General features: G+C 45.3%; 1 protein-coding gene across 2 annotated transcripts in view; it reads right to left on the reverse strand.

The window, feature by feature from the left end:
- Positions 1-6,409: 6,409 nt before the first annotated feature.
- MTHFD1 (methylenetetrahydrofolate dehydrogenase, cyclohydrolase and formyltetrahydrofolate synthetase 1) overlaps positions 6,410-26,555 on the reverse strand; it is a 63,432-nt gene continuing 43,286 nt past the window's right edge. Inside the window, exons 22-27 of one of the 2 annotated variants that reach the window (XM_044918007.1) lie at positions 24,293-24,334; positions 21,615-21,715; positions 20,591-20,768; positions 10,632-10,739; positions 9,988-10,140; positions 6,410-6,663 (exon numbers count right to left, since the gene is read on the reverse strand). In XM_044918007.1, coding sequence (XP_044773942.1) covers positions 6,502-6,663; positions 9,988-10,140; positions 10,632-10,739; positions 20,591-20,768; positions 21,615-21,715; positions 24,293-24,334 — 744 coding nt within the window. In that variant the 3' untranslated portion in view covers positions 6,410-6,501. Of the gene's footprint in view, positions 8,028-9,987; positions 10,141-10,631; positions 10,740-20,590; positions 20,769-21,614; positions 21,716-24,292; positions 24,335-26,555 lie in introns of both variants that reach the window. The other variant, XM_044918008.1, reaches the window with a different exon arrangement.

Below are 26,555 nucleotides of genomic sequence, written 5' to 3' on the forward strand. Positions count from 1 at the left end.
GTATATTACAGTAGAAATCAAACAAATACCCAAATAAAAGCCTAACTGAAATGGGGAAAATGCAATCTGGAGACGTTCAGACTTCGCAGAATGTTAGTGTGCAAACGATTCTCCTTAACCTGCAGGGTACTTTTATCGCCGCGGTAATCTTCAAGTCCCCGTTGTCATTTCCTGACAGAATCGCAAGTCTAACGCCACTTTTCCCCTTGAGCAGAGAAGCCGGAGGCCAAGAGCAAGCCCTTCGGGGGGAAAGCTGTGACTCTCTCTCAGGGCCGGTGCGGACCCCCGACCCGCCACCCGGAGGAAGGCGGCTCGTTCCGACTGGATGCGCCCCGCGGCCGGAGCCGGAGCGCAGGACCAAGTCCTCAAAAAGGGAAGTGCCGGGGGCGTGGAACAGAGAGCCCAGCTTCAGGCTATCGGCACAATTATAATGGCCAGGAACCCGAAATCACAGTTCCCTCAAATAAGGGTAAGGACGGAAGAGCGGTACCCGCAACCCATGCGGCCAGGATGAGCTGAGGGTGGGCGGGCACAGCTGACGAGGATCGCGCTGGCTGGAGGCTCCGGCGGACAAACGACCCCTCCCGGTTCTTACCCCGGCCGGGACTGCGGGTGTCCAGCGGGGACCTTCCGCCCACCCCGCCGCGCAGGCGGCCAGCGGACCTGACACGGGCCCCGGCCCCGGTCCCCGCCACCCCCTCGCCCTCCTTCACTTACCGACGGCGCCGGGGTTTCCGGCGACGCTGCTGCCGAGGTCGGGGGGGCCGCTCGCGGGGCCGGGCGCCCAGACAGCGGGGAAGCCCGGCTCGCACCAGCAGCGAGCAGCCCTCTGCCGTGGGACCGCAGCTCGCGGCGCCCCCTCCCCAGAGCGCGGGGAGCGACAGCCCGCGGCTCCAATGCGCGCCTGGAGGGCGGGCGGGCGGGCGCGGGGCGGGGCCAGGGCGCGGGGCGGGCGGCGGGGGCGCGGGCGCGGGGGCTCCGCCTGCGAGCGGCTTGCCCAGCGGCGTGGGAGCGCACCTGGACCCCGCGGCCGCCCCCCAGCCCCCGCGCGAGTCCCCGCGGCGGCAGATGGGGTGGGGACGGGGGAGTGAGCCCCGCATTTTCTGAGACGCAAAGTAGCAACATTTGGTTTTAAATGAGGGGCACTTCCATTTAAGCACCCCCCCACACACACACACCGAGTATTTAAAGACACGGCGGATATTACATTTAAAAAGTAGGGTTAAAAACTGCAGAGTGAAAGCTTGTTTGGGGGAAAAAATTACATATATGAATTGAAACAGAAAAAAAAAAACTTTCCTAGGAGTGACTTTGGGTGTAATGGTGTTGTTATGGTTCATTGCTAAATACTCTCAAGAGGCCCAAGACCGCAGACCCTTGTCTCCCTAGTCTAGGCGGCAGATAGAGGTGATCCGATATGCGTGCGAAGGAGGTCAGAAGGGCACAGGAACCCAGCCCCATCCTTTACACCTTATGTATTTCCAATGTCTGCTTAATCTTGTCCCTCTCGGTTAAGCGGGGCTGGGGAACGGGAGATGGCTTCCCTCACAATTCCAGTCCCAATCAGAGCAAAGGGCACAGGCAACATCTACCTTCCAGCCTGACTGGATGCCTAGGTTGCATATTTTCATACATTTTCTGGGTCTTTATCTAAACAAGTTGCTAGCCTTAGTGAAAAGCACCGCAAGCATTTATTTTATTTGTACACATAACGCACTGGTTTCATTAACCAATGAAAGGTGTTCCTGTGAGAGCTTAGGTGACATGCTACGGATTTAACATTACCTACCGAGGCATTGCTGGGAGTTCCAGCTGTGAGGTCCTCCCGAGGGTTGGCTCCTCCTGGGCCCTCCCAGGTGTACCATCCAGATGAAGACCCTATTAAGGTGGAGTAAAGAATTACTGAAAAGCAGTTGTACTTACCTCCTTTCTTTGATAGGATCATGATCTTTAGGGAAGTCAATCTCAGTTATCTGCTTTTGGTTGTTTTTCCAGGAATATATTTTACCTTTGTAAGATTCTGTAGCTCTCACTGAGACTTAAGAAAGAACCATTAGGACACAATAGCAAAGCTGAATCTAAGTTGTCAGGGTCTTAAATTTACAGGTAAAATTAGAGACAAGAGCTGTAAAACAGGAAAATTCCTAAGCATCTGCCTTAGTTGTAATTAAGAATTCAGTCTATCTTTGTGCAGTCAGCAAACACCAGTCTGTGAAAATGTATTTATATCCCCAGATGGGCTGCTAACCCTGCTTACTGACACTTTTGAACTTTAAACAAACCAAAAGAAATCCATGCCACTCATTACTAATTGAGATGCTATTACTCGCTGAGACCCAACTTTTCCCAAATCTACTAGATCTAGGTGTTTGCAACAATTTCAAGCAAAAATAAGATGAGCTTGGGGTGCCTGGGTGGCTCAGTCATTAAGCGTCTGCCTTCTGCTCAGGTCATGATCCCAGGGTCCTGGGATCCAGCCCCGCTTCAGGTCGGGCTCCATGCTCTGCGGAAACCCTGCTTCTCCCTCTCCCACTCCCCCTGCTTGTGTTCCCTCTCTCACTGTGTCTCTGTCAAATAAATAAATAAAATCTTAAAAAAAAAAAGATGAGCTTATCCAGATGAAGACAGGGTAGAACAGCTGTCTTATTAGAAGGAGGTGGAAGTGAGACAAGGGATAGGTTAAAACAATAAAGGCCCCCTAAATGACTTGTAGATCTTATTCCACTTTTCTTAAAAAAAGGGGGGGTACTAATGAAAGGGAACTGAAGGGCGGTAAGAGGTAAATTGATTTTGTATTTGAAGGGAAGATTTTTTTAAAGGTGTATTTCAAAAAACTCATGCCCAACCTCCACCACACACACACACACACACACTCACACACTCACAAAGAATATAGTACTATAAATACTGCACTGTGATTTTTCTTTAGGATGACTAGAATCTGATGCCACATCTGAGTTTTAAGAAATGTATCCAGTACTTCATGCATGAAAGAAACCTGTCATCCCTGAACTCACTTAAGTGACAGTAAGCTATTACCCATATCACTGTCTGCTACTCCATTAGTAGCTGTTGATTATATAATGAGAAGCAGGCTATAAATATATTTCTCCAATCTGATGAGAAATTATTCTACCTACAGCTTATCTTGTTAATATCACCAGACACAGTGTGCCAATAGAATAGCTTGCATATTTGTCTGAACTCATATTTATCTAATCTCAACTGATCATAGCATTTCTCCATCTTGGTCCCCATCCACCCATGGCCTGGGCCTATAGCTACCAAAAGATTTATAACTCCTTAGGAATAATTCTTACATTTTAGAAACCTTCTGGGAATAAGCCTTCCATCCCCTTTCCTGGTGCACCATTAAATGAACCTGTGGCTTGTTTTCTGGTATTCTGATTTGTTTCTAGGCACCATCAGGGTTGTACCAGTGAACACAAACAGTAGTTCTGTTGTAATCTGCTTTGCTTGACGGCACACAAATGCTGCCTCTTCTGAATTAGGAGTATACATACATCTTTGGTGCATGGCAAGTCTCTGAAGTGCAGAATAGAGGGTCCAATCTGGTTTTTTTTTTTTTAAGATTTATTTATTTGAGAGAGAGAATGAGATAGAGAGAGAGCATGAGATGGGGGAGGGTCAGAGGGAGAAGCAGACTCCCTATTGAGCAGGGAGCCCGATGCGGGACTTGATCTCAGGACTCCAGGATCATGACCTGAGCTGAAGGCAGTCGCTTAACCAACTGAGCTACCCAGGTGCCCCGGGTCCAGTCTGTTTTATCAGTAACATTACAAATATGGGATGGGAGGGCGCCTGGGTGGCTCAGCTGGTTAGGTGACTGCCTTCAGCTCAGGTCATGATCCTGGAGTCCCAGGACTGAGTCCCACATCAGGCTCCCCGCTCAGTGGGGAGTCTGCTTCTCCCTCTGACCCTCTCCCCTTTCATGCTCTCTCAAATAAATAAAATCTAAAAAAAAAAAACCCAAAAAACAAAAAACAAATATGGGATGGGAAAGCATTAGTGGCCCAGAGAAGGGTTAAGAACAATATCTGGAAGGGGTCCTAGCCCCAAGGTAAAGCACTGGATCTTGTCTGGCAATACATACTAATATGTACCCCAAGCACTAATGCTTCTGTAGGTCTTGAATTCACGTCTTCAACTGGCCTGCCAATTTTTTTTTTTAATCCTTCATGCTGTCTCTTTTTATCAGTTTTATTTTTTTAAGTAATCTCTACCCCCAATGTGGGGCTCGAACTCCTGACCCTGAGACCAAGAGTCATATGCTCCACCAACTCAGCCAGCCAGGTGCCCCTCTTTATCACACTTCTTAATCACACACTGAAGAATCAATTCCACAAAACCCATGCTATCAATAATTGCTCAGCAGCGTTCTTAACCTCTTTATTTCTTCCCTCTGTTTCTGCCACCTTTTATCATCCCTTCCTTCTGGAGGGAAGTGAAATGGGCACAGCTTTCTGCCTGTCACAAACAGGAAGTCCATTTCTGTGTCGCCTGGCAGGGGCTGGCTTCTAGGAACAGCTCTGATAGACTGAATGCTGGTAAAGAGAGAAGGCTTTAGAGTCAGAGGACTTTAACAGGTTCATCTGGTAGGCAACAGCAGTGAAATTTTGAAGTTTGCCTTTCTGAAAAATGGAGATATAAACCTAATTTACAAATTCGTTCTTGTATAATTTCTCTCTACACGTTTCTAGCCAAAGGCCAGCTCTCATTTTGAAGCTAAAGTCACTTTTGAGCAATTCCACTGCTAACAATTTATCCAACAGATGCTTCTACACAAAATGCATTGATACATAAGAGAATATTCTGTGCTCTCTCATTTGTAATAGCAAAACCCATGAAACAATGGTAAGTGTCCATCGACAGAGGACTATTTAAATACTACACAGCGATAACAAACAAGGTGAATCTCAAACTGCTGACGTAGTAAGATCATCAAGATATACTGCCAGGTGGAAAAAAGGAACTTATACCATTTGAATTTTTACTGAAGACATATTTTACTCCTACTTAAGAAAATTCTTGCATTAGTGATAGTCCATTCATTCCAAGCAATATCTGGTAAAAACAATTTGCATTCCTTATTAGGGCTTTATCATCTTTGGCTTATGAAACTCCACTCACCCTCTCCGACCAATTGTGTTCACTATTCCTATCAATATTTTTTTTTCTTAAAGATTTTATTTATTTTTTGATAGAGACAGGGACAGCGAGAGAGGGAACACAAGCAGGGGGAGTGGGAGAGGGAGAAGCAGGCTTCCTGCTGAGCAGGGAGCCCGATGCGGGGCTTGATCCCAAGGACCCCGGGATCATGACCCGAGCCGAAGGCAGATGCTTAACGACTGAGCCACCAAGGTGCCCCAATATTCCTATCAATCTTAAGGATGTAAACCCACATGGCTTTTGGGGATATGAGGAAGCCTCAATCCTTTAAGATGATCTTTAAGTCATTATGTCCCATTCCAGATGAGGTCTTACAGGACATTTAAAAAAATCATCAAAAACCGTGAACTCTGAGCAGACGGGACCCGCATGATGCTTTGGAACAGGAACCGACGACATCATTGTGTACAATGTGCCAGGCGCCATACAAAGCATGGTGAAGCTGGGGCTCTGCGCGCATGACTCCTTGGCAATATGCCCCCAAAGCACCGCCATCACTTCTCTGGATGGCAGAACTGTGTTACAACACTGATGTGAACCTAGGGACTTAAAGATAATGAAACCAAGGCCACCAGGGAAAATACTGCTCTGCCAATGCCAGCAGGGTTTACACTGGCATCAGTGGGGACGCAACATCTTCTGGAAGGATCCAGTGCAGGAAGACAAGGGGGAACCGAGACAGAAGCTAAAGAACAAGGAGAAAAGGGAAAACATTTCAGGGGAAAAAAAACATTCCGGAGGGAGGGGTGGAGCCCAGGCACAGCTCCATAAATATCTGCTGAACCAACATAGCAGATAGGGTTCGCCTATAGTCAGTGCTTTATGACCATCTTTCCTGAGAACTTAAAAATGAATGGTGCTAAAGATGTGACAGAAATGGAAATTCCAGGGAAGTTCAGGGCAAAAACCTGTATGAGCAATCCTTTCTCAGGTTAAAAAAAAAAAAAAAGGAATAATATAGAAAGGTGTATGATAAAAAGGCACATTCTCTATACCCTACTTCCCCCTCAACCCTATCAGGAGGTCTCCTGATGATGTGTCCTCCCAGAAATCTGCAAGCATGCACCATTTACCCCTTTAAACATGACAGTGTCATAAAGGACAACTCGCAACTTGCGTCTCCGGCCCTGGGCTCTGCCGGCAAAATGGGCTCCCACAGGATGGCAGACATACTGCAGCACCGTCTGTGAATGCTAGAATTTATGTTTAAACATCCAGATCGCAAAATCCATTTCCTTTTATTCTGTGGAACTTCAGTAAAGTAAGCAGACTTGCGCATGATTTATGTTAATTTATACATGATGGTGGGAATTAAGACCAAAGGAAGGCTACTGGGGAAACGCCTGCTCTTGATTGCCTAAGATCTTCAGGGCAGGGGCTGACTTCTCTCGACTTCCCCACACTTCCTAACCAACAGTCAGCCTGAATGGACACCGGCCAAATATTTGGAGCAGCTTCTTGAAGAGGGGCAATCTAGAAGGAAAAAGAAACGAGAAGTAAATGTTCCTCGAAGAGTTGAAACCTCGCCTCTCCCCTGCCCCGCCGCAGCACTCCCCTCTGGTGCTGCCAAAGCCCCTGACATTTCCAGCCTTTCCACGACCACCTCTGTCGGGCTGGCCCGAGGGCCTGAAAACAACATGCGGCACTTGCATCCTGGCAACGTGAAGACTGTCCGAGGCCAGGCCAGGCCTGAGCCAGAGGGACACTCCCAGCGTCACAGAAGCCCTCCTGAAGGAAGAACGGTGTTCCCGGGCAGCAAGCACACCGTCTCTTCTCTGTAAGCAGTTACTTCTGTAAGCAGCCATCCTCTGGTTGCTCAGAAGAGGACTAGTTTGCTTCCACCTGGACCTTTACTTTGGTAAACAATGTGAGAGCTTCAGTTTTGCATTATTGCCCTCTGATACCCTTGTCTTTTCTAGCGGTTCTCAATTCCTCCCTCCTAGACTTATAACTCTAGGTCTCTTGCAGCTGTCAGGATTCTCCTTCGTGACTGCCCAGATCAGGATTCGGTTTCCTGAAAACCATGTCTTCCTTTTTCTTGGTTGATTCCCCATCTTGCCGGAGGACACTGCTAAATACCTTCCTAGGAAGCGAGGTGGGGCGGCAAACCTGCACGTCTGAAAGCCTTTGGAAGATCTGGTGGGTGTAAGTGCAGGTGCAAAGTCAGCTCGAGGGGGTTCCTCCATTGTCGAAAAGCCCCTTACTCTGATAAGAAGACAGGTGTTCACTCTAATTCCCGTTTTCTCATAGACAAGCCATTTTTTTCTTTTCTGGAGAAGACTTTTTACAATTACATTTTTAATGTTTTTGAAATTTCAACTGGATGTGTCTAGGGAAGGCTTGTTCATTGTGAAGAGTACTTGGGGATGTTTCCCTTAAGATCCCAAGTATTCCCGGACTGGTCCTGCTTCCTTTTCTTTTCTATTTTCAGGGACATTTACTCAACTCCTGCCTGCTATCTACTCAAAGTACACAGACCCTTAGCCCAGCCTCCGTGGCAGTCCCTCCAGAGTTCACTAGACGGCGGCTTTCTCCCCTGCGCTGCTCCGTAACAAGCCAGGCTCTTCTTCCAAAATTGGAATATTTCCTTCATTGGTTACTGCCAACTCTCCCCTCAATGATGTTTGGAAAGAAAGTTTTGAAAGCATTCGAATTTGCATTTTCAGAGCTTTTGCTGGAATCCCGTAATTCATAAATATACCCCAAAGGAAAAAAGCAAAACTCTTACCAGTAACAACTCACCTGTTTTAGAACAACCCATTAACCTGTTCAGTTTCAGGGTCCAAATCAATATCATAGAAACAGGGCCGTGTGGGGAGTCCAGGCATCGTGCTCATCTAGGAGATGTGAAATAGCATGAAAAATAAAGTGATCTTTGTTTCCACCTTCCCTTCAGATAAGAAGCCCGAGGCACAAAACAGAATATTATTTCATAGTTTTAAATAAATTGGTACTCTTCTTGTTACACACTGAAAACCAAGTCACTGATCCTGTTATGACCCCAAAGAGAAACCCTCATGTCCTTCAGCACGCCAAATGCCAGGCTTCACTACCGTCCTCCACACTGACAGTTGTAACAAGAAGTAGCAGGAGGTCCTTCCACCTTCATGGTCTAGGGGAGGGGCTGGAGAGGCTGAGTCACCTCCTCCCCTCTCATGAGACCAAAAGGAGGTACAAGGCTTGTCTGCTTTTTAATTTTGTTTTAACAAGTCTTGCATCAATGCCTGTATTATTTTGCTTCAGGAACACATTAGAAATTAGCGTCCTTTAACTTGGGCCAAGACATTTCTGTACAAAGTCTAGATAGCTTTATAACCACTATTCTGACTGGTCCAGTTTGGTCTTCTAAAACTGAGCTTGTAATGCCATAGATTACATTTGTACTTACTTCTTTTCTCAAGACTGGGCTTTGACAAATATCTACTTAGCTGCAGATCCATAAGGCTTGTAAGTAAAAGCTCAGTACACTTTCACCTGTAACAGTGTCTTGTAAAACGAATAAATACAAGTTCCCAATCAGATCCAGACAGGAGAATTTAAGCTCAACTTCTACAACTTAACTATAACTTACCAGAACATTCTACAGGGATCTGATATTAGTCTCTATTCGTGAACTCTGTAAGCAAGTGCTGGGTGTGGGAACAAGAAGGGGGAAAAGGAAGGGATTGTTTCTGAGACCTAGCAGAGAAGCCTGAAGATGACATTAAAGATACTGAGCGTGTGCCCACTGATACAGACACAGATGTGCATGGTGTAGAAAACCCTAGAGATGGCTCCCAAAACAGTGATTCAGATTTTCGTATTTTTACTCCTTCCCAAAGAGGAATCCCCCCGTCCCCTCTGCCGTAAACACTGGCACTTGTCTGACCGTTGTTGTTCCATGATGATATTGCCCCACGCTGAGAGCTGAGGGGAGCAGGGCACAGATCGTTAATAACTTGCCCAAGGCCAGAACCAGCAGCGAAAACTGTATGTGGCTTTCACGTTACATACTTTTGACTCTAAATGCCGCTTCCTACCACTTTCTTAAAATCCTGAAAGAGGGATATAGCTCCATTAGGAGATCTACTGGCTTCTTTTTCATCGTGAATTGGCTGTTTGATAGGTCAGTCTTGTACTGCAGGTAAGTACAAGCTGCAGGTGTAGGACACCGGGCAGATCAAAGGGGGTATCAAAGGGGGTAAGCCAGGCACAGGGCAGCTGTTAACCTGGGATGGTCAGCTCCTCTCTCCATATGCATACGATTCCTAAGATAAAGAAGCATCTGATAATGAATGCATCTTGAAGTGGAAATAGGCGACCTCACTTTTCACATCTACAGGGTTCACTTGCATTTTAAGGGCATTTTCTTTATTCAGAAACAATGAATTCCCAATGAGTTTCAGGCCTAAGCTCCAGGCCTGTCAAGAAGACCCGGGACAGGGAGAGCCTCTGTCCCTACTTCAAAGGACGCTTGGCAGGACTGAGTTCATCTGCGAAAGGCGCCCAGTGAATGTCAGCCATGATTATCCGTTAGCACTATCGCAGATGATCAATGAGGCCCGTCCCAGATTCAGTCAAGGTCATACTGCTCCTGGGAAGCAGAACTATTATTTGTGACAAGCAGTCATGGCTTCATCCTTGAACCGACACCCAGATGGTCCACAGCCAGAGGACCAATCCTAACGGGCCTGATGCCAGCTTGCTGCTCAGTGAGGAGCTCCGCTCTGGCAGCGCTTGCCCGGCAGCTTTGGTGGCCCATCTCAGACGCGAAGCCCCAATGAACCAGCCCGCTCTCCGCCTGTAGCACTCACTTACCGTGCCTACCAAGGGGTACAGAAAACCGGCCCCAACACTGGCACGGATGTCACGGATGGGCAGGACAAAGCCTGTGGGCACACCCTTCTGCTCTGGGTTATGAGACAAGGACAAGTGTGTCTTGGCCATGCAGATGGGCAGGTGCCCAAAGCCCTGAGGAGAAAAGGGAAGAAGCAGGACCAGTGAAAAGCTGACAGTGCAACCAAGTGCACCTGGGCACTGTGATGATACCGATTCTTCCATTTATTTAAAACATCCAATTCCCTTTATACCCACCTGGACCTCACTGACCCCGAGCTCAGTTATTAGAGATCCAAAAAAAAAAAAAAAAATCAAATCTCTGTTGGGTGAGAGAAGCAAGGACCCACAACCATATTCCAAAAGTGAGTATTGTATTTTCATCTACATAACCAATTAAAAATAGGGAGGAAGACACTCCTATTTTTCTTGGCTTTTCCACACATTCATATACCACCCCTGGGCCGATAAAGGCCTGGACCACCTCATCCAAACACAGTATTCAGAGGGGAGAGGGTTAATACCCAGAAAAGCGAGGCAGTGGGCACCCAGCAGGGCTAGGAGAACTCGGGGGCTCTGCTCCCAGGCTGCTCTGTAAAGAAGTGACAGAACAACCGAATATCTACCTGTTTTGTGTAGACTTCAACTTTGTGTTGAGCTTCAGGAAGCAGTTCAATGTCATCAGCCCCATAGATCTTCTGCGCAATGATCCTGATTTTATCCTCAATAGGGAGCTAATAGACAGCAGAGAGAAGGGGAAATCCATGACTGGGTGCACATGACGATGCTGAACTGGGACAGGGCCACGTTCCAGGTCAGAGTTCCCAAGAGGGTGAGAAGATGCTTTTACACACACACACACGCACGCATTTTTAAAGATTTTATTTGTCAGAGAGAGAAAGAGCGCTCACACAAGCAGGGGAAGCAGCAGGCAGAGGGAGAGGAGCAGCAGGCTGGGGCTCAATCCCAGGACCCTGGGATCATGACCTGAGCTGAAGGCAGACGCTTAACTGACAGAGCCACCCAGGCGTCCCTACATACACAAATAGATATGCAGATAGTTTGAGGTATATTTGGATTAGAAACATTTTCTTTTAATACCAAGCTCCAGGGGGAGGAGCAAGATGGTGGAGGAGTAGGAGACCTAAATTTCGTCTGGTCCCAGGAATTCAGCTGGATAGGGATCAAACCGTTCTGAACACCTACGAACTCAACAGGAGATCAAAGAAAAGAATAGCAGCAACTCTCTGAACAGAAAAGCGACCACTTTCTGGAAGGTAGGACGTGCGGAGAAGTGAATCCGAGGCGGTATTTGGGAGGATAGATGGCCGGGGAGGGGGGCCTTTGTCGGCCGCTTCTGGCAAGTGATAGAGCCGCGGAGCACAAAATCGGAACTTTTAGAAGTCGGCTCCGCTGAGGGACGTCACTCCAGTGGCTAAGCGGGGGGTGGAACCCTCGCCGGGGCAGTGTGGTCACAGGTCTGTTGGGGTCACAGAAAGACCGGAGGTGCCTGAGTGCGGCAGAGCTCCCAGGTATGGGAGCAGGGAAGCGGGCTGCAGTGAAGGAGCCGAGGAGTGGGCTCTCAGCTCGGGGTTGCCATAAACCGTGATCCGCGGCACAGCTGGGCCACCGCTCTTCCAGCAGGGACCCAACAAGCGGCAGATCCGGGGAGACTCACGTTCCTCCCCTGGGAGGAGCGGCGTGGGAGCGCACCGCAGGGATCTGCTACGTTTGGAGACTCCACACGGGGTCATGTGCCAGAGATGGAAGTGCTCGGTCACAGCCCGGGTGAGCATGGAGTGCGGCCAGAGGAGAGGGGGAGACGGGAGTGACTGACTGCTTTACTCTGAGGGCACACTGAGGAGTGGGGCCCTGAGTTCTCGGCTCCTCCGGGGCGGAGACTGGGAGGCCCCCATTTTCATTCCCATCCTCCAAAGCTGTACGGAAAGCTTGCAGGGAACAAAAGCTCCCGAGAGCAAACCCGAGCAGATTACTTAGCCCGCACCGGGCAAGGGCGGGGCAATTCCGCCTCCAGCAAAGACACTTGGGAACCACGGCAACAGGCCCCTCCCCCAGAAGATCAGCGAGAACAGCCAGCCAAGACCAAGTTTACCGATCAATGAGAACGGCAGAACTCCAGCGCTAGGGGAATACTGCACATAGAATTCATGGCTTTTTTTCCATGATTCTTTAGTCTTTCAAAGTTAATTTTTTTAATTTTCTTTTTTTTTTTAATTTTCCTTTTTCTTTTCTTTTTTTTTTTAAGATTTTATTTATTTATTTGAGACAGAGAGAATGAGAGAGACAGAGAGCACACGAGAGGGGGGAGGGTCAGAGGGAGAAGCAGGCTCCCTGCCGAGCAGGGAGCCCGATGCGGGACTCGATCCCGGGACTCCAGGATCATGACCTGAGCCGAAGGCAGTCGCTTAACCAACTGAGCCACCCAGGCGCCCCATCCTTTTTTCCTTTTTCAACCAACATCTTATCAATCCCTTTTTAAAAAATCTTTTTTATTTTTCATTTTTAGAGTCATATTCTATCCCTTCATTGTAGTTAACCTTATTTTTGGCATATATATATAAGTTGTTCTCTCTTTAAAATTTTGGGATACAGTTTCTTCTAATAGACCAAAATATACCCTAAATCTCTAGTGTATGGCTTTGTTCTAGTCTCCTGCCTGATTTTTTCTCCTCCCCCCCTTTTTTTTTTAATTTCTCTTCTTTCTTTTTTCAACCAACTTATCAATTCCTTTTATAAAATCTTTTATAATTTTCATCTTTACAGTCATATTCCATCCCTTCATTGTATTTACCCTTATTTTTGTACATATATACGTTTTTCTTTCTGTAAAATTTTGGGAGGCAGTTTCTTCTAACAGTCCAAAATACGCCCAAAATCTAGTGTATGGCACTGATCTATTCACCAGCCTGATCATATTTGATCATGTTCTTTTTTCTTTATTATCTTTTTCTTTTTTTTCTTTTTTCTTTCTTTCCCTTTCTTTTCCCCCGGTTTCAGTCTCTAATGATTGGTTTACTGTATATTTTTCTGGGGTCGTTGTTATGCTGTTAGCATTTTGTTCTCTCATTCATCTATTCTCCTCTGGACAAAATGACAACACGGAAAAAATCCCCTCAAAAAAAAGAACAAGAGGCAGTACCAACTGCCAGGGACCTAATCAATACGGACATTAGTAAGATCTCGGAACTAGAGTTCAGAATGATGATTATAAAGATACTAGCTGGGCTTGAAAAAAGCATGGAAGTTATTAGAGAAACCAAACCCTTTCTGGAGAAATAAAAGAACTAAAATCTAACCAAGTCGAAATCAAAAAGGCTATTAATGAGGTGCAATAAAAAATGGAGGTTCTAACTGCTAGGATAAATGAGGCAGAAGAGAGAATCAGTGATATAGAAGACCAAATGATGGAAAATAAAGAAGCTGAGAAAAAGAAACAACTACTGGATCACAAGGACAGAATTCAAGAGATAAGTGATACCATAAGATGAAACAATATTAGAATAATTGGGATCCCAGAAGAAGAAGAAAGAGAGAGAGGGGCAGAAGGTATATTGGAGCAAATTATAGCAGAGAACTTCCCTAATTTTGAGAAGGAAACAGGCATCAAAATCCAGGAGGCACAGAGAACCCCCCTCAAAATCAATAAAAATACCCCTGACATCTAATAGTAAAACTTACAAGTCTCAGAGACAAAGAGAAAATCCTGGAAGCAGCTCGGGAGAAGAGATCTGTAAACCTACAATGGTAGAAACATTAGATTGGCAACAGACCTATCAACAGAGACCTGGCAGGCCAGAAAGGACTGGTATGATATATTCAGAGTACTAAATGAGAAAAATATGCAACCAAAAATACTGTATCCAGCTAGACTGTCATTGAAAATAGAAGGAGAGATAAAAAGCTTCCAGGACACACAAAAACTAAAGGAATTTGCAAACACAAAACCAGCCCTACAAGAAATACTGAAAGGGTTCCTCTAAGCAAAGAGAGAGCCTAAAAGTAACATAGACCAGAAAGGAACAGAGACAATATACAGTAACAGTCACCTTACAGGCAATACAATGGCACTAAATTCATATCTTTCAATAGTTACCCTGAATGTAAATGGGCTAAATGCCCCAAACAAAACACAGACTATCAGATTGGATAAAAAAACAAGACCCATCGATATGCTGTCTGCAAGAGACTTATTTTAGACCCAAGGACACCTCCAGATTGAAAGTGAGAGGGTGGAAAACCATTTACCATGCTAATGGACACCAAAAGAAAGCTGGGGTGGCAATCCTTATATTAGACAAATTAGATTTTAAAACAAAGACGATAGTAAGAGATGAGGAAGGACACTATATCCTACTTAAAGGGTCTATCCAACAAGAAGATCTAACAATTATAAATATCTATGCCCCTAACATGGGAGCAGCCAATTATATAAGCCAATTAATAACAAAAGCAAAGAAACACATCGACAACAATACAATAATAGTAGGGGACTTTAACACCCCCCTCACTGAAATGGATAGTTCATCTAAGCAAAAGATCAGCAAGGAAATAAAGACTTTAAATGACACTCTGGACCAAATGGACTTCACAGATATATTCAGAACATTCCATCCCAAAGCAACAGAATACACATTCTTCTCTAGTGCCCGTGGAACATTCTCCAGAATAGATCACATCCTAGGTCACAAATCAGGTCTCAACCGGTACCAAAAGACTGGGATCATTCCCTGCATATTTTCGGACACAATGCTTTGAAACTCAATCACAAGAGGAAAGTCGGAAAGAACTCAAATACATGGAGGCTAAAGAGCATCCTACTAAAGAATGAATGGGTCAACCAGGAAATTAAAGAACTAAAAAAATTCATGGAAACAAATGAAAATGAAAACACAACTGTTAAAATCTTTGGGATGCAGCAAAGGCAGTCCTAAGAGGCAAGTATATAGCAATACAAGCCTTTCTCAAGAAACAAAAAAGGTCTCAAATACACAACCTAACCCTACACCTAAAGGAGCTAGAGAAAGAACAGCAAATAAAACCTAAACCCAGCAGGAGAAGAGAAATAATAAAGATCAGAGCAGAAATCAATGAAATAGAAACCAAAAGAACAGTAGAACAGATCAACAAAACTAGGAGCTGGTTCTCTGAAAGAATTAATACGATGGATAAACCCCTGGCCAGACTTATCAAAAAGAAAAGAGAAATGATCCAAATAAATAAAATCATGAATGAAAGAGGAGAGATCACAACCAACACCAAAGAAACACAAACAATTATAAGAACATATTATGAGCAACTATATGCCAGCAAATTAGATAACCTGGAAGAAATAGATACATTCCCAGAGATGTATAAACTACCAAAACTGAACCAGGAAGAAACAGAAAACCTGAACAGACCTATAACCACTAAGGAAACTGAAGCAGTAATCAAAAATCTCCCAACAAACAAGAGCCCAGGGCCAGAGGGCTTCCTAGGGGAATTCTACCAAACATCTCAAGAAGAATTAATACCTATTCTTCTGAAACTGTTCCAAAAGATAGAAATGGAAGGAAAACTTCCAAACTCATTTTATGAGGCCACCATTACCTTGATCCCCAAACCAAAGACCCCATCAAAAAGGAGAATTACAGACCAATATCCCTGATGAACATGGATGCAAAAATTCTCACCAAAATACTAGCCAATAGGATCCAACAGTACATTAAAACGATTATTCACCACGACCAAGTGGGATTTATCCCTGGGCTGCAAGGTTGGTTCAACATCCGCAAATCAATCAATGTGATACAATACATTAATAAAAGAAAGAACAAGAACCATATGATCCTCTCAATAGATGCAGAAAAAGCATTTGACAAAGTACAGTATCCTTTCTTGATCAAAACTCTTCAGAGTATAGGGATAGAGGGTACATACCTCAATATCATAAAAGCCATCTATGAAAAACCCACAGCGCATATCATTCTCAATGGGGAAAAACCGAGAGCTTTCCCCCTAAGGTCAGGAACACGGCAGGGATGTCCACTATCACCACTGCTATTCAACATAGTATTAGAAGTCCTAGCCACAGCAATCAGACAACAAAAAGAAATAAAAAGCATCTGAATTGGCAAAGAGGAAGTCAAACTCTCACTCTTTGCAGATGATATGATACTTTATGTGGAAAACCCAAAAGACTCCATCCCAAAACAGCTAGAACTCATACAGGAATTCAGTAAAGTGGCAGGATATAAAATCAATGCACAGAAATCAGTGGCATTCCTATACACCAACAACAAGACAGAAAAAAAGAGAAATTAAGGAGTCGATCCCATTTACAATTGCACCCAAAACCATAAGATACCTAGGAATAAATCCAACAAAGAGGCAAAGAATCTGTACTCAGAAAAAATTGAGGAAGACACAAAGAAATGGAAAAACGTTCCATGCTCATGGATTTGAAAAACAAATATTGTGAAGATGTCAATGCTACCTAGAGCAATCTACACATTTAATGCAATCCCTATCAAAATACCATCAACTTCTTTTAAAGAAATGCAACAAATTATCCTAAAATTTGTATGGAACCAGAAAAGACCCTGAATAGCCAGAGGAATGTTGAAAAAGAAAAGCAAAACTGGCGGCATCACAATTCCAGACTTCAAGCTCTATTACAAAGCTGTCATCATTAAGACAGTATGGTACTGGCACAAAAACAGACACATAGATCAATGGAACAGAATAGAGAGTCCAGAAATGGACTCTCAACTCTATGGTCAACTAATCTTTGACAAAGCAGGAAAAAATGTCCAATGGAAAAAAGACGGTCTCTTCAACAAATGGTGTTGGGAAAATTGGATAGCCACATGCAGAAGAATGAAACTGGACCATTTCCTTACACCACACACAAAAATAGACTCAAAATGGTTGAAAGACCTCAATGTGAGAAAGGAGTCCATCCAAATCCTAAAGGAGAACACACGCAGCAATCTCTTTGACCTCAGCCGCAGCAACTTCTTCCTAGAAACATCACCAAAGGCAAGGGAAGCAGGGGCAAAAATGAACTATTGGGACTTCATCAAGATAAAAAGCTTTTGCACAGCAACAGAAACAGTCAACAAAACCAAAAGACAACCGACAGAATGGGAGAAGATATTTGCAAATGACATATCAGATAAAGGGCTAGTATCCAAAATCTATAAAGACCTTATCAAACTCAACACCCAAAGAACAAAGAATCCAATCAAGAAATGGGCAGAAGACATGAACAGACATTTTTCCAAAGAAGGCATCCAAATGGCCAACAGACACATGAAAAAGTGTTCAACATCGCTCGGTATCAGGGAAATCCAAATCAAAACCTCAATGAGATACCAACTCACACCAGTCAGAATGGCTAAAATTAACAAGTTAGGAAATGACAGATGTTGGCGGGGATGTAGAGAAAGGGGAACCCTCCTACACTGTTGGTGGGAATGCAAGCTGGTGCAGCCACTCTGGAAAACAGTACGGAGGTTCCTCAAAAAGTTGAAAATAGAGCTACCCTACGACCCAGTAATTGCACTACTGGGTATCTACCCCAGAGATACAAATGTAGTGATATGAAGGGGTATGTGCACCCCGATGTTTATATCAGCAACGTCCACAATAGCCAAACAATGGAAAGAGCCAAGATGTCCATCGACAGATGAATGGATAAAGAAGATGTGGTATATATATACAATGGAGTATGCAGCCATCAAAAGGAATGAAATCTTGCCATTTGCAATGACGTGGATGGACCTGGAGGGTATTATGCTGAGCGAAATAAGTCAATCAGAGAAAGACATGTATCATATGATCTCACTGATATGAGGAATTCTTTTTTTTTTTTTAAAGATTTTTTATTTATTCATTTGTCAGAGAGAGAGAGAGCACAGCAGAGGGAGAAGCAGGCTCCCTGCTGAGCATGGAGCCTGATGCGGGACTCAATCCCAGGACCCTGGGATCATGACCTGAGCTGAAGGCAGACGCTTAACCGACTGAGCCACCCAGGTGTCCCGATATGAGGAATTCTTAATCTCAGGAAACAAACTGAGGGTTGCTGGAGTGGTGGGGGGGTGGGAGGGATGGGGTGGCTGGGTGATAGACATTGGGGACAGTATGTGCTATGGTGAGTGCTGTGAATTCTGTAAGACTGTTGAATCACAGACCTGTACCTCTGAAACATATAATACAAAAAAAAAAAAAAAAAGAAAGGAGGAAGGGAAAAAGGAAGGGGGGGAATTGGGGGGGGAGACAAACCATGAGAGACTATGGACTCTGAGAAACAAACTGAGGGATCTAGAGGAGAGGGGAGTGGGGGGATGGGTTAGCCTGGTGATGGGTATTAAGGAGGGCACGTATTGCATGGAGCACTGGGTGTTTTCTGCAAACAATGAATCATGGAACACTACATCAAAAACTAATGATGTAATGTATGGTGATTAATATAACATAATAAAAAAAAATACCAAGCTCCAGATTTTGTAAGTAGAAATTGTCCCATAGAGGTAAAGTTATTGTGTGTGTGTGTGTGTGTGTGTGTGTATACGCACACATGCGTGCATATTTAGGACGTCCTTAGGTACATCATCAACAATACTACTGACCACCCAAGAATTATTTCCTCATAAATACAAAGAAATGTTCCAATGCTGGAGATCAGAATGATGTCAAACCAGACCTGGGATACTACTGATGAAGACAACCAATATCCATCCAATAACCTCCGTTTGTATAGGAGAGGCAGATGTTATTTTTAACACAACATATTGATTGCGGTTTGCTGTTGCTTAAAAATAGTCATAAAAAATAAATCATCTACATAATTAAAAAAACCCAACCGTGACTTCCGTGATCACCAAGCATGGGGAGTGCTGTGGAAGGCTACAAAAGCAAACAGTGCACGGAGGCCAGGGGTGTCCCGCCCAGTGAGAGTCTCCACCCCATGTGCTGCTCCGAGGGGCGCTAAGGTGCAGAGCAAACAGCATAAGGAGAGACTGCCTAAGGGAAATGGGAAGGCAAGCTATTTGGATGAGCAAAGTACTGAAATTAGGCAACACATCTGCCTCTAAGCTCCCCAGCAACTAAGGCCAAGAGGACATATGGGGAGAATGTTGTTTTCTGAAAGGAGCAACAATCTATAAAGATAAAGATCCCTTCTGAGCTAAACAGTGATAATTTATGAAGAAGCTTTGGATAATGGACAAAAATAAAGTGTCTATTCAGCTATGGTTTTATAAAAATGCGACAGAGATTGCTTTCATGTGCATCTTATCTCTGGAGCTTCAGAAATGCCAAGGCACGTTCAGAACTTCTGAAGCGAAAGTATTTCCGTTGAGGGGTGACTGAAGACCATCAGATGCTAAACAAGACAAAAAGTGGCAGCCTCCTGTTTGTCGGAACGGAGCAAAGTTCCAAGTAGAAATGAGAGATCAAGTCCTCATGATGCCACTTCCTTGGGGCCTCCTGCTGGCCTTCTAGGACTGGGGTTCCTAACACAGGCACCATGGGCAGGGCTTAGAGAGAGCACCTATAAATGCTTTCATTGCATTTGGGGGCAGATTTGTGTTTATGGCATTTCCTAAAAATATGATTCGTTGAAGAGATATTCAAACCAGTCTAAAACTAAAGCTCGATAAGAAAATGTCACTGTCAATAGGACAATGTTAACGAAATGTCAGTGTATTTTACCTGCAAAGGGCAAACAGAAACAAGAGAACGTTAATTCAAGAATACTGGGGTTTCCTCCTTCTACCTTTTTATGGCTGATTTTGAAAGTCTATGCTTACCTTTTAGAAACCAAGCCACGAATCAGTCTGGAAAATATAAGCACAATTATATACCACACTCGTCCCATGTTCCTAATGAAGTTTCCAGTTGTTGTGGGCATATTTACTTAATGCCCAACAACATCCTGAAATGCATGCGCAGAGAACTGAAAACAAAATACAACCCTACGGTAAGAACAACCTCTCTCCAAACTCACTTTACTAGAGCCCAGAATAAGCAGTGCTTCTTAGAGTTACCCAGTGATGGAAAGAATGCTAAGCCCTGCCGGGGTGCTCTGGCTTTGCACCCGAGAGCTTCTCTGAACTTGAAGCAGTCCCAAACCAGTAAGTGAGTTGAGGAGCATGAGGCTTTCCCCTGTCACTGGGAAGTGGTCAGAAAACTTTTCTGGGCTTGTTGTAGCTAGCCCCTTGCCAATCTGCCACAACAAGGCTGGTGCCTCGGATTCAAGGCTGTGGTGATTTACACTCCTGGTCCTACATTTAACCCTTTCTCCTGCCGGCAAAGGGAATGTACCGTGAGTCTTTTCAAAAGTGAGGCCGGGAGCCAACCTCCCAGAGCGTTCTTGTGGGGACCCGCCACTCTGTAAGTAGCAACGTGTGTTGGTAAGACAGCTGTCTGGGGTTGACAGCCCTGGCTGTGGTGGTGTAACTCACCTACGTGGGAATCCAACCCACAGGGCTGAAGATGCTAAATACAGGTTCTAAAGAGAGGTAGCCACACAGAAACCTCATTGTGTTTTGTTTTTTTTTCCATACAGAGAATAACTCACCTTGAGGTCATAAAGGAGCTGGAAGCTGCTGGGTGCCTGAGCTGCTCTCTGGACGGCCTGAGCCAGGGCTAAGGCGCCCTTGCCCCCTTCTGCCCAGTGTGTGCATTTCACTGCATCAAAAGCCCCATGATCTTTGGCAAGGCGGCTGACGAGGTCCAGCTCGGCCTCCGAATCTGTCCTGGAAAGGCAGCGATTCGTGTTAAAGCAATGAGGATGTTCGCAGAGGACACTGTGTCTTATGTTGGCCATGAGAACTCTAGTGAATTAGTCACTGATGAATGGAGACAAATCCAATAATACTGACTGGGTTTGACTCCTGGCTCCACAACTTACTATCTGGGTGACCCTTGGCCAGTTATTGAATCCTTATGTGCTTTGGTTTCCACGTAGTAAAACGGGAATAACCGTAGCGCTTACTTCCCGGGAAGTCATGAGGCTTAGATGACCAGTACATGCGAAATACTTGAACATTCCAGGCACATCACAGGAATCAATAAATACTAGCTTTTAAAAAACTTTTGTCTCCCATTCTGCTATGGTTTGGCCATTATAACAAGACCAAAACCAGCACTGCAATACCTAAACAACCTATACAAGTTCTCTCTTTCATGAACATTTCTGGCTCAACATGTTCGACTCTTTGTCAGGATACCATCGCACTAGACCTACGGAAATAAGGGAACTCTGTAGGGCTATGACCTCCTGTCAGCATAAAAGGCCTCTTGAGAACAAAAAAGAACATTTTACTTCAGGTCTGTGTGTCCTCCAGTGGCGAAGGGGGCCCTTGGGAGCCACATCTGACCCTGGGCCCTCGGCGGGAGAAGGGACGGCTTTGCGGAGGCATCTGTGGTGCCTGTCGCCCCGCAGGCTCTCGCCACAGCAGAGGCTTAATAACCAGTACCAGTAACCGAAGAACAAAATAAAGCTAACCGCAGTGCTACACAGTTAGCTCCGGGAGATGGTTTCTGGCCCTTTTTCAGTCCTCCCCCCGCCCCCTGCCCCGCCTCCTACTCTTTGTACTTACTTGAATGCGTTCACGGCCACTACCACTGGGACTCCAAACATTCTGGCATTTTCAATTTGTTTCCTTAAGTTACTGAAGCCTTTTTCAACCAGCTCCAGGTTCTGTCAGAACAACAGGGAAGGGTCCACGAGGTCAGCAGCAGGTTCTTAAAAGGGAACGTGTCCCTCACTGTCAGAACCGGCCCACGGCAGGTCTGCGCATGCGTCTCTCCCGCCGTGGTGAGGGAGCGCCGCGGGGCCCTGACCCTGAACCAGCCTGCCGCGCCGCAGCCGCGCTGCAGTGGGGCCAGGCTAGCTTCCCGGCTGAACTGAAGGCATGAGGGCTGGTATGGCTGCTGTCATCACATCACATCTTAATGGCGTATTTGCTGTCTGCAGGGGATTAGCTGCTCTTAAGTAAATTATACGGACAACCTTGTGTTCGGTAGATTCTATGTACTCATATGGTACGAGGGTATAAACTGCCTCTACACAGCGGCGCTCGGACCCTTCCGCCCGAAGACCGCGCCTAGCACAGTGCCTGGTGGGCATGACACAGCTGCCAAAGTGCTGTCGGAAAATATGCAGTGATCAGTGGTGCTTTCAAAGGTTCTAAGGAACTCGACCGTGAGCCTTCAGTGGGGACAAAGAAAACAAGAGAAATGCCATGTTTAAGAACCAAATACTGAGACATTTAAAGGAAAGTAATGAAGGAAACATACCTTCAAATATGTTAAATGTTAATGGCAGCGTTGCTCACAGCCTTGGAAAACTGCAAACACAAACCTCCTTCAATGGGGGATGGGGCCAGTGAATTATGACATATACACTCAATAAATTCGTATCATACAGGCGTTACGAAAAGTGAAATAATCTGTATTAACATGGAACCTATCAAAGATGTACTACAGTGTACCAAAGTTGCAAAACTATGGACAGCTTAATTCCATTTTTGGACAAATACAAAAAAACATGTATATATTCAGGAAATATTTTAAATGTTGAAAAATATCTACCAAACTGTTCAGGGGACTCAAATCATGTATTATATCCTTACATTGTCTAACTTTTTTTTTACAAAAAGGATGTTACTATTATAAGCTTAAAAATACATTAAATCTTTTTAAGATAAAAATATAATAGTCTTATATAAAAATAAATACACTGGATCATGAGCAAACCCCAGCAGTTAACAGCCCTTGGTCTGTGGACTCAATAAAACAGCAGAAAAAGGGGGTAATAAGATAAGGATAGAAAACAACTGAGATTATAAACATGACTTACGCCTTTTTCCCCTTAATGGCTGAAAACTAAAATTAGGATTTAATTGATATTCTAAAGGCCCTGCTAATTCTTTACCTCTAATCACATGAAACCCAATTAATATGTAAGACTGATTGAGAACAGTTTTTAAAAAGGAGAATTTCTTAAATGAAGACACCAGCTGGGCCAGTCAGGGGCAGTAACTCTAATTAGACACAGGAAAGGCTGTGGGGTGGCAGGAGGGCCAGAACTGTGAATTCCCCTCCTACGTGTGAATCAGACAAATGACCATAAAAGGCAAATCATAACTCAGAAGACAGGCAGACTCAAGGCACCAACAATTCTTTTCTAGCTGCTTCTGAAATACTTCATTTAGGGCTTGAACAGTGGCACTATATTGCCCGACAATTTAAATTTTTTTTTTTTTAAGATTTTATTTATTTATTTGAGAGAGAGAGAATGAGAGACAGAGAGCATGAGAGGGAGGAGGGTCAGAGGGAGAAGCAGACTCCCCGCTGAGCAGGGAGCCCGATGCGGGACTCGATCCTGGGACTCCAGGATCATGACCTGAGCCGAAGGCAGTCGCTTAACCAATTGAGCCACCCAGGCGCCCTATTGCCCGACAATTTAAAAGTCTCCCCAAAAAGGCCGAAAAACGGAATGAACAGTGGCGGCAGCTGACCTCACCATCTCATGCGAGGGTCTGTCTCTCACATAACCACGCCAAACAGGCTCTAGCGATGTTTGAGAGGAAATGATCTAAATATGAAACGATTCAAGCTCCTGGTTCTTCTTTGAGCTCCTCCTTGATTGCTATCTACCAAATCAGATCAGGGAAACCTTAGCTAGCAAAGTAACAGGATCCTGACTGTATACTGGCCCTTTAACATAGATTTAAATCTACAGAAGAAAAGACATTTCAAAAAAAAAAAAGTCCCTATTTGCTTCACACTCAATTGGCATTTTGTAATGAAGCAGCCAATGCAGGGACAACAATGGAAAGAAACGTCATTAGTCTAGGGCACGGTTTCTTAACCTCAGCACTCCTGACATTTGGGGCCAAATGAGTCTGTCATGGGGGCCGTCCTGTGGGCTGTGGGCTGTTTAGCAGCATCCCTGGCCTTTACTCGGCACCAGCTCTCTCTACCTGAAGTCGAAACAATCACAAATGTCTCTAGACATTGCCAAATGTCCCCCGACTAGAACCAACCACTGGTCTGGGGCAGCGGCTTCATGGCAGCCTCTGTGGAGCGGCTGTTTCATGAAGCACTTCTTCCCAACTTTATCCACTGCAATTTTTCAGCACACTGCAGGCCTGTTGGCGCCCTTGCCCCCAGCAGCCACACGCCCACTCATGTCCACACGGACTGGGTTGAGAAATGGTGATTCAGGGTGGGGTGCCCTCTAGGACAAGCGATTAGAAATGACTGAAGTTACCTCCTCTATGTAAGCCTTGGGGAGAGGCAGTCCAGCAGTAACCTGGAAGGAAAGGAAGCAAAGTCAGAGGCATTTTCTACTTACAATCCAATTTTAGCTTAAAAGGATGCCTTGCCAAGTGCAAAAGGCCAGAAGCTGCATCCCAGCGGGGGAGGGGTGGTTCATAGCAGGATACGGTTGTTTCCTGCCCGAAGGATTTAGGGTATGACCAACCCTACTGCATACAACAAAAATGTCTGCTTTGAGCAGAGTGGGAGACGTCTATGGCCTGAACGAAGGAGGTGAGGACAGGTATGTGAGGGCGGTGGGGAAAGGGATGTGTTCTAGGCAGGGGCATGAACCTCAATGAGCAAAGCACACAGCAGTGGGGGTGGAAGCCAAGGTGCGTGTTGGGAAAAAGGCAGCGGTCAGCCCTGCAAATGCCACCCTGAAATGTCTACCAACGGAGTCTGTGACGAGCCTGTGACAAACCCTGTGACAATGGGTTCCTGAGCTGCCCCGTGGAGCCAGCCCACGCCTTCATGGAGCTGAACAAGGGAGCACGAGCGATGCAAACAAGAGGGACCCAACACAGAATTTTCTCCCTCCATCAGAGTATATTTAAGGTGTCAGAATACACAGCAGTGAGCTCACTGTTCTGGAGGCTCCTGGTGGCTTGGCCCTGCTGTACCCACACGGATGAGCATTGAGGTGAAGGTGCCAATTCCAGAGACTCCACTGTGAGCAGTGCAGAGTGCCTTAAAGCCTTCAGCTTCTCAGCTTGGTGTGCTCCCATTCCTCGGGGACGATAGTGCCCCGACTCCAAAAGGGGCCCCGGAAAGGCGGGGCAGGGAGCAGGGACCTGAGCCGCCATGTTCTGGGCCTTACATGCAGCTCTAAGAGGGAGCGAGAGAGCAGGGCTGCCTCCCGGACAGAGCTCTGTGTGGGATGCTCTCCTCTCAGGGCTGCCCAGGTTAAGTGTCTGGCATTATTTTTCAGACCCTGAGATCAGGAGGAAAGAAGGTACAATGGTGCAAGGGGAAAACATGTTGGTTATAATTGGGGAAAAACGGGGAGTCCATCCTGCACTCCTGGGCTAGACTGGAGAGGTGTGCTGGGGCTGGGTTACGGCAGTGGTTCTCATAGTGCGGTCTGGGGACCTCATCCTTTCATGGGGTCCATGAGGTCAAGACTACTTCCACAATAATTCTAAGGTATCATGGTTCTTTCCACTCTCATTCTCTCATGGAGTGTACAATGGACTTTTGCAAAGAACATGTGACGTGATCACATGCAGAAGGTGAGAGTCCAGTGGTCTTCAACTAGGCTAGGTCCTGAAGAGATCTGAACAATGTACAATGCTTACATTTTGTTTGGGAAAATTTAACAACTTTTCATTAAAAAAAAAAAAAAATATATGTATATATATATATATATAAAATTTGGGGGGCATCTGGGTGGCTCAGTCAGTTGAATGTCTGACTTCGGCTTGGGTCACTATTTCAGGGTCCTGGGATCGAGCCCTGTGTCCGGCTCTATGCTCAGTGGGGAGTCTGCTTGTCTCTCTCCCTCTGCTCTTCCCCAGTTCGTGCTCTCGCTCTCTCAAATAAATAAAAAATCTTAAAATACATATAGAAATATATGTAATTTTTGTTGCTATGTAACTCAGCTTCAGTTCCTAATACAGTAAATATCATAGCTATAACCCACTGAGACAAAAGTTCTTGCAGGTCCTCAATAATTTTGAGAGTGTAAAGAAGTTCTGAAACTAGGGGCACCTGGGTGGCTCAGTCGTTAAGCATTTGCCTTCAGCTCAGGTCATGTTCCCAGGGTCCTGGGATCGAGCCCTGGGTCGGGCTCCCTGCTCAGCAGGAAGCCTGCTTCTACCTCTCCCACTCCCCCTGCTTGTGTTCCCTCTCTCGCTATGTCTCTCTCTGTCAAATAAATAAATAAAATCTTAAAAAAAAAAGTTCTGAGACTAAAATGCTTGAGAACTGCTATGTTAGGAAAACCCTGATCGCTACACTAAGAAATACTGATTTTAAGTGAAGGAGGTCTTATTTCTCATGTTGCAAGACTGGCTTCTGGAATTTAATAAGGCTAGGAATCCAGTACTTCTTCAAATAACTTCTGAAAACTATCACCATGTCTTCATGTGCAGGCGCTAAAGAAAAGGTATTACAATAATAGGATAAAAGTGCAATTTCTAACCAGTAGAAATTCAGGAAAACACAAAGTTCAGGTTGGAGTTGAAGATAAACTAGTCCTGACCTAGTTTCTCTCT

Source organism: Neomonachus schauinslandi, chromosome 9 (genome assembly GCF_002201575.2).
Source record: "Neomonachus schauinslandi chromosome 9, ASM220157v2, whole genome shotgun sequence".
Lineage (NCBI taxonomy): Eukaryota > Metazoa > Chordata > Mammalia > Carnivora > Phocidae > Neomonachus > Neomonachus schauinslandi.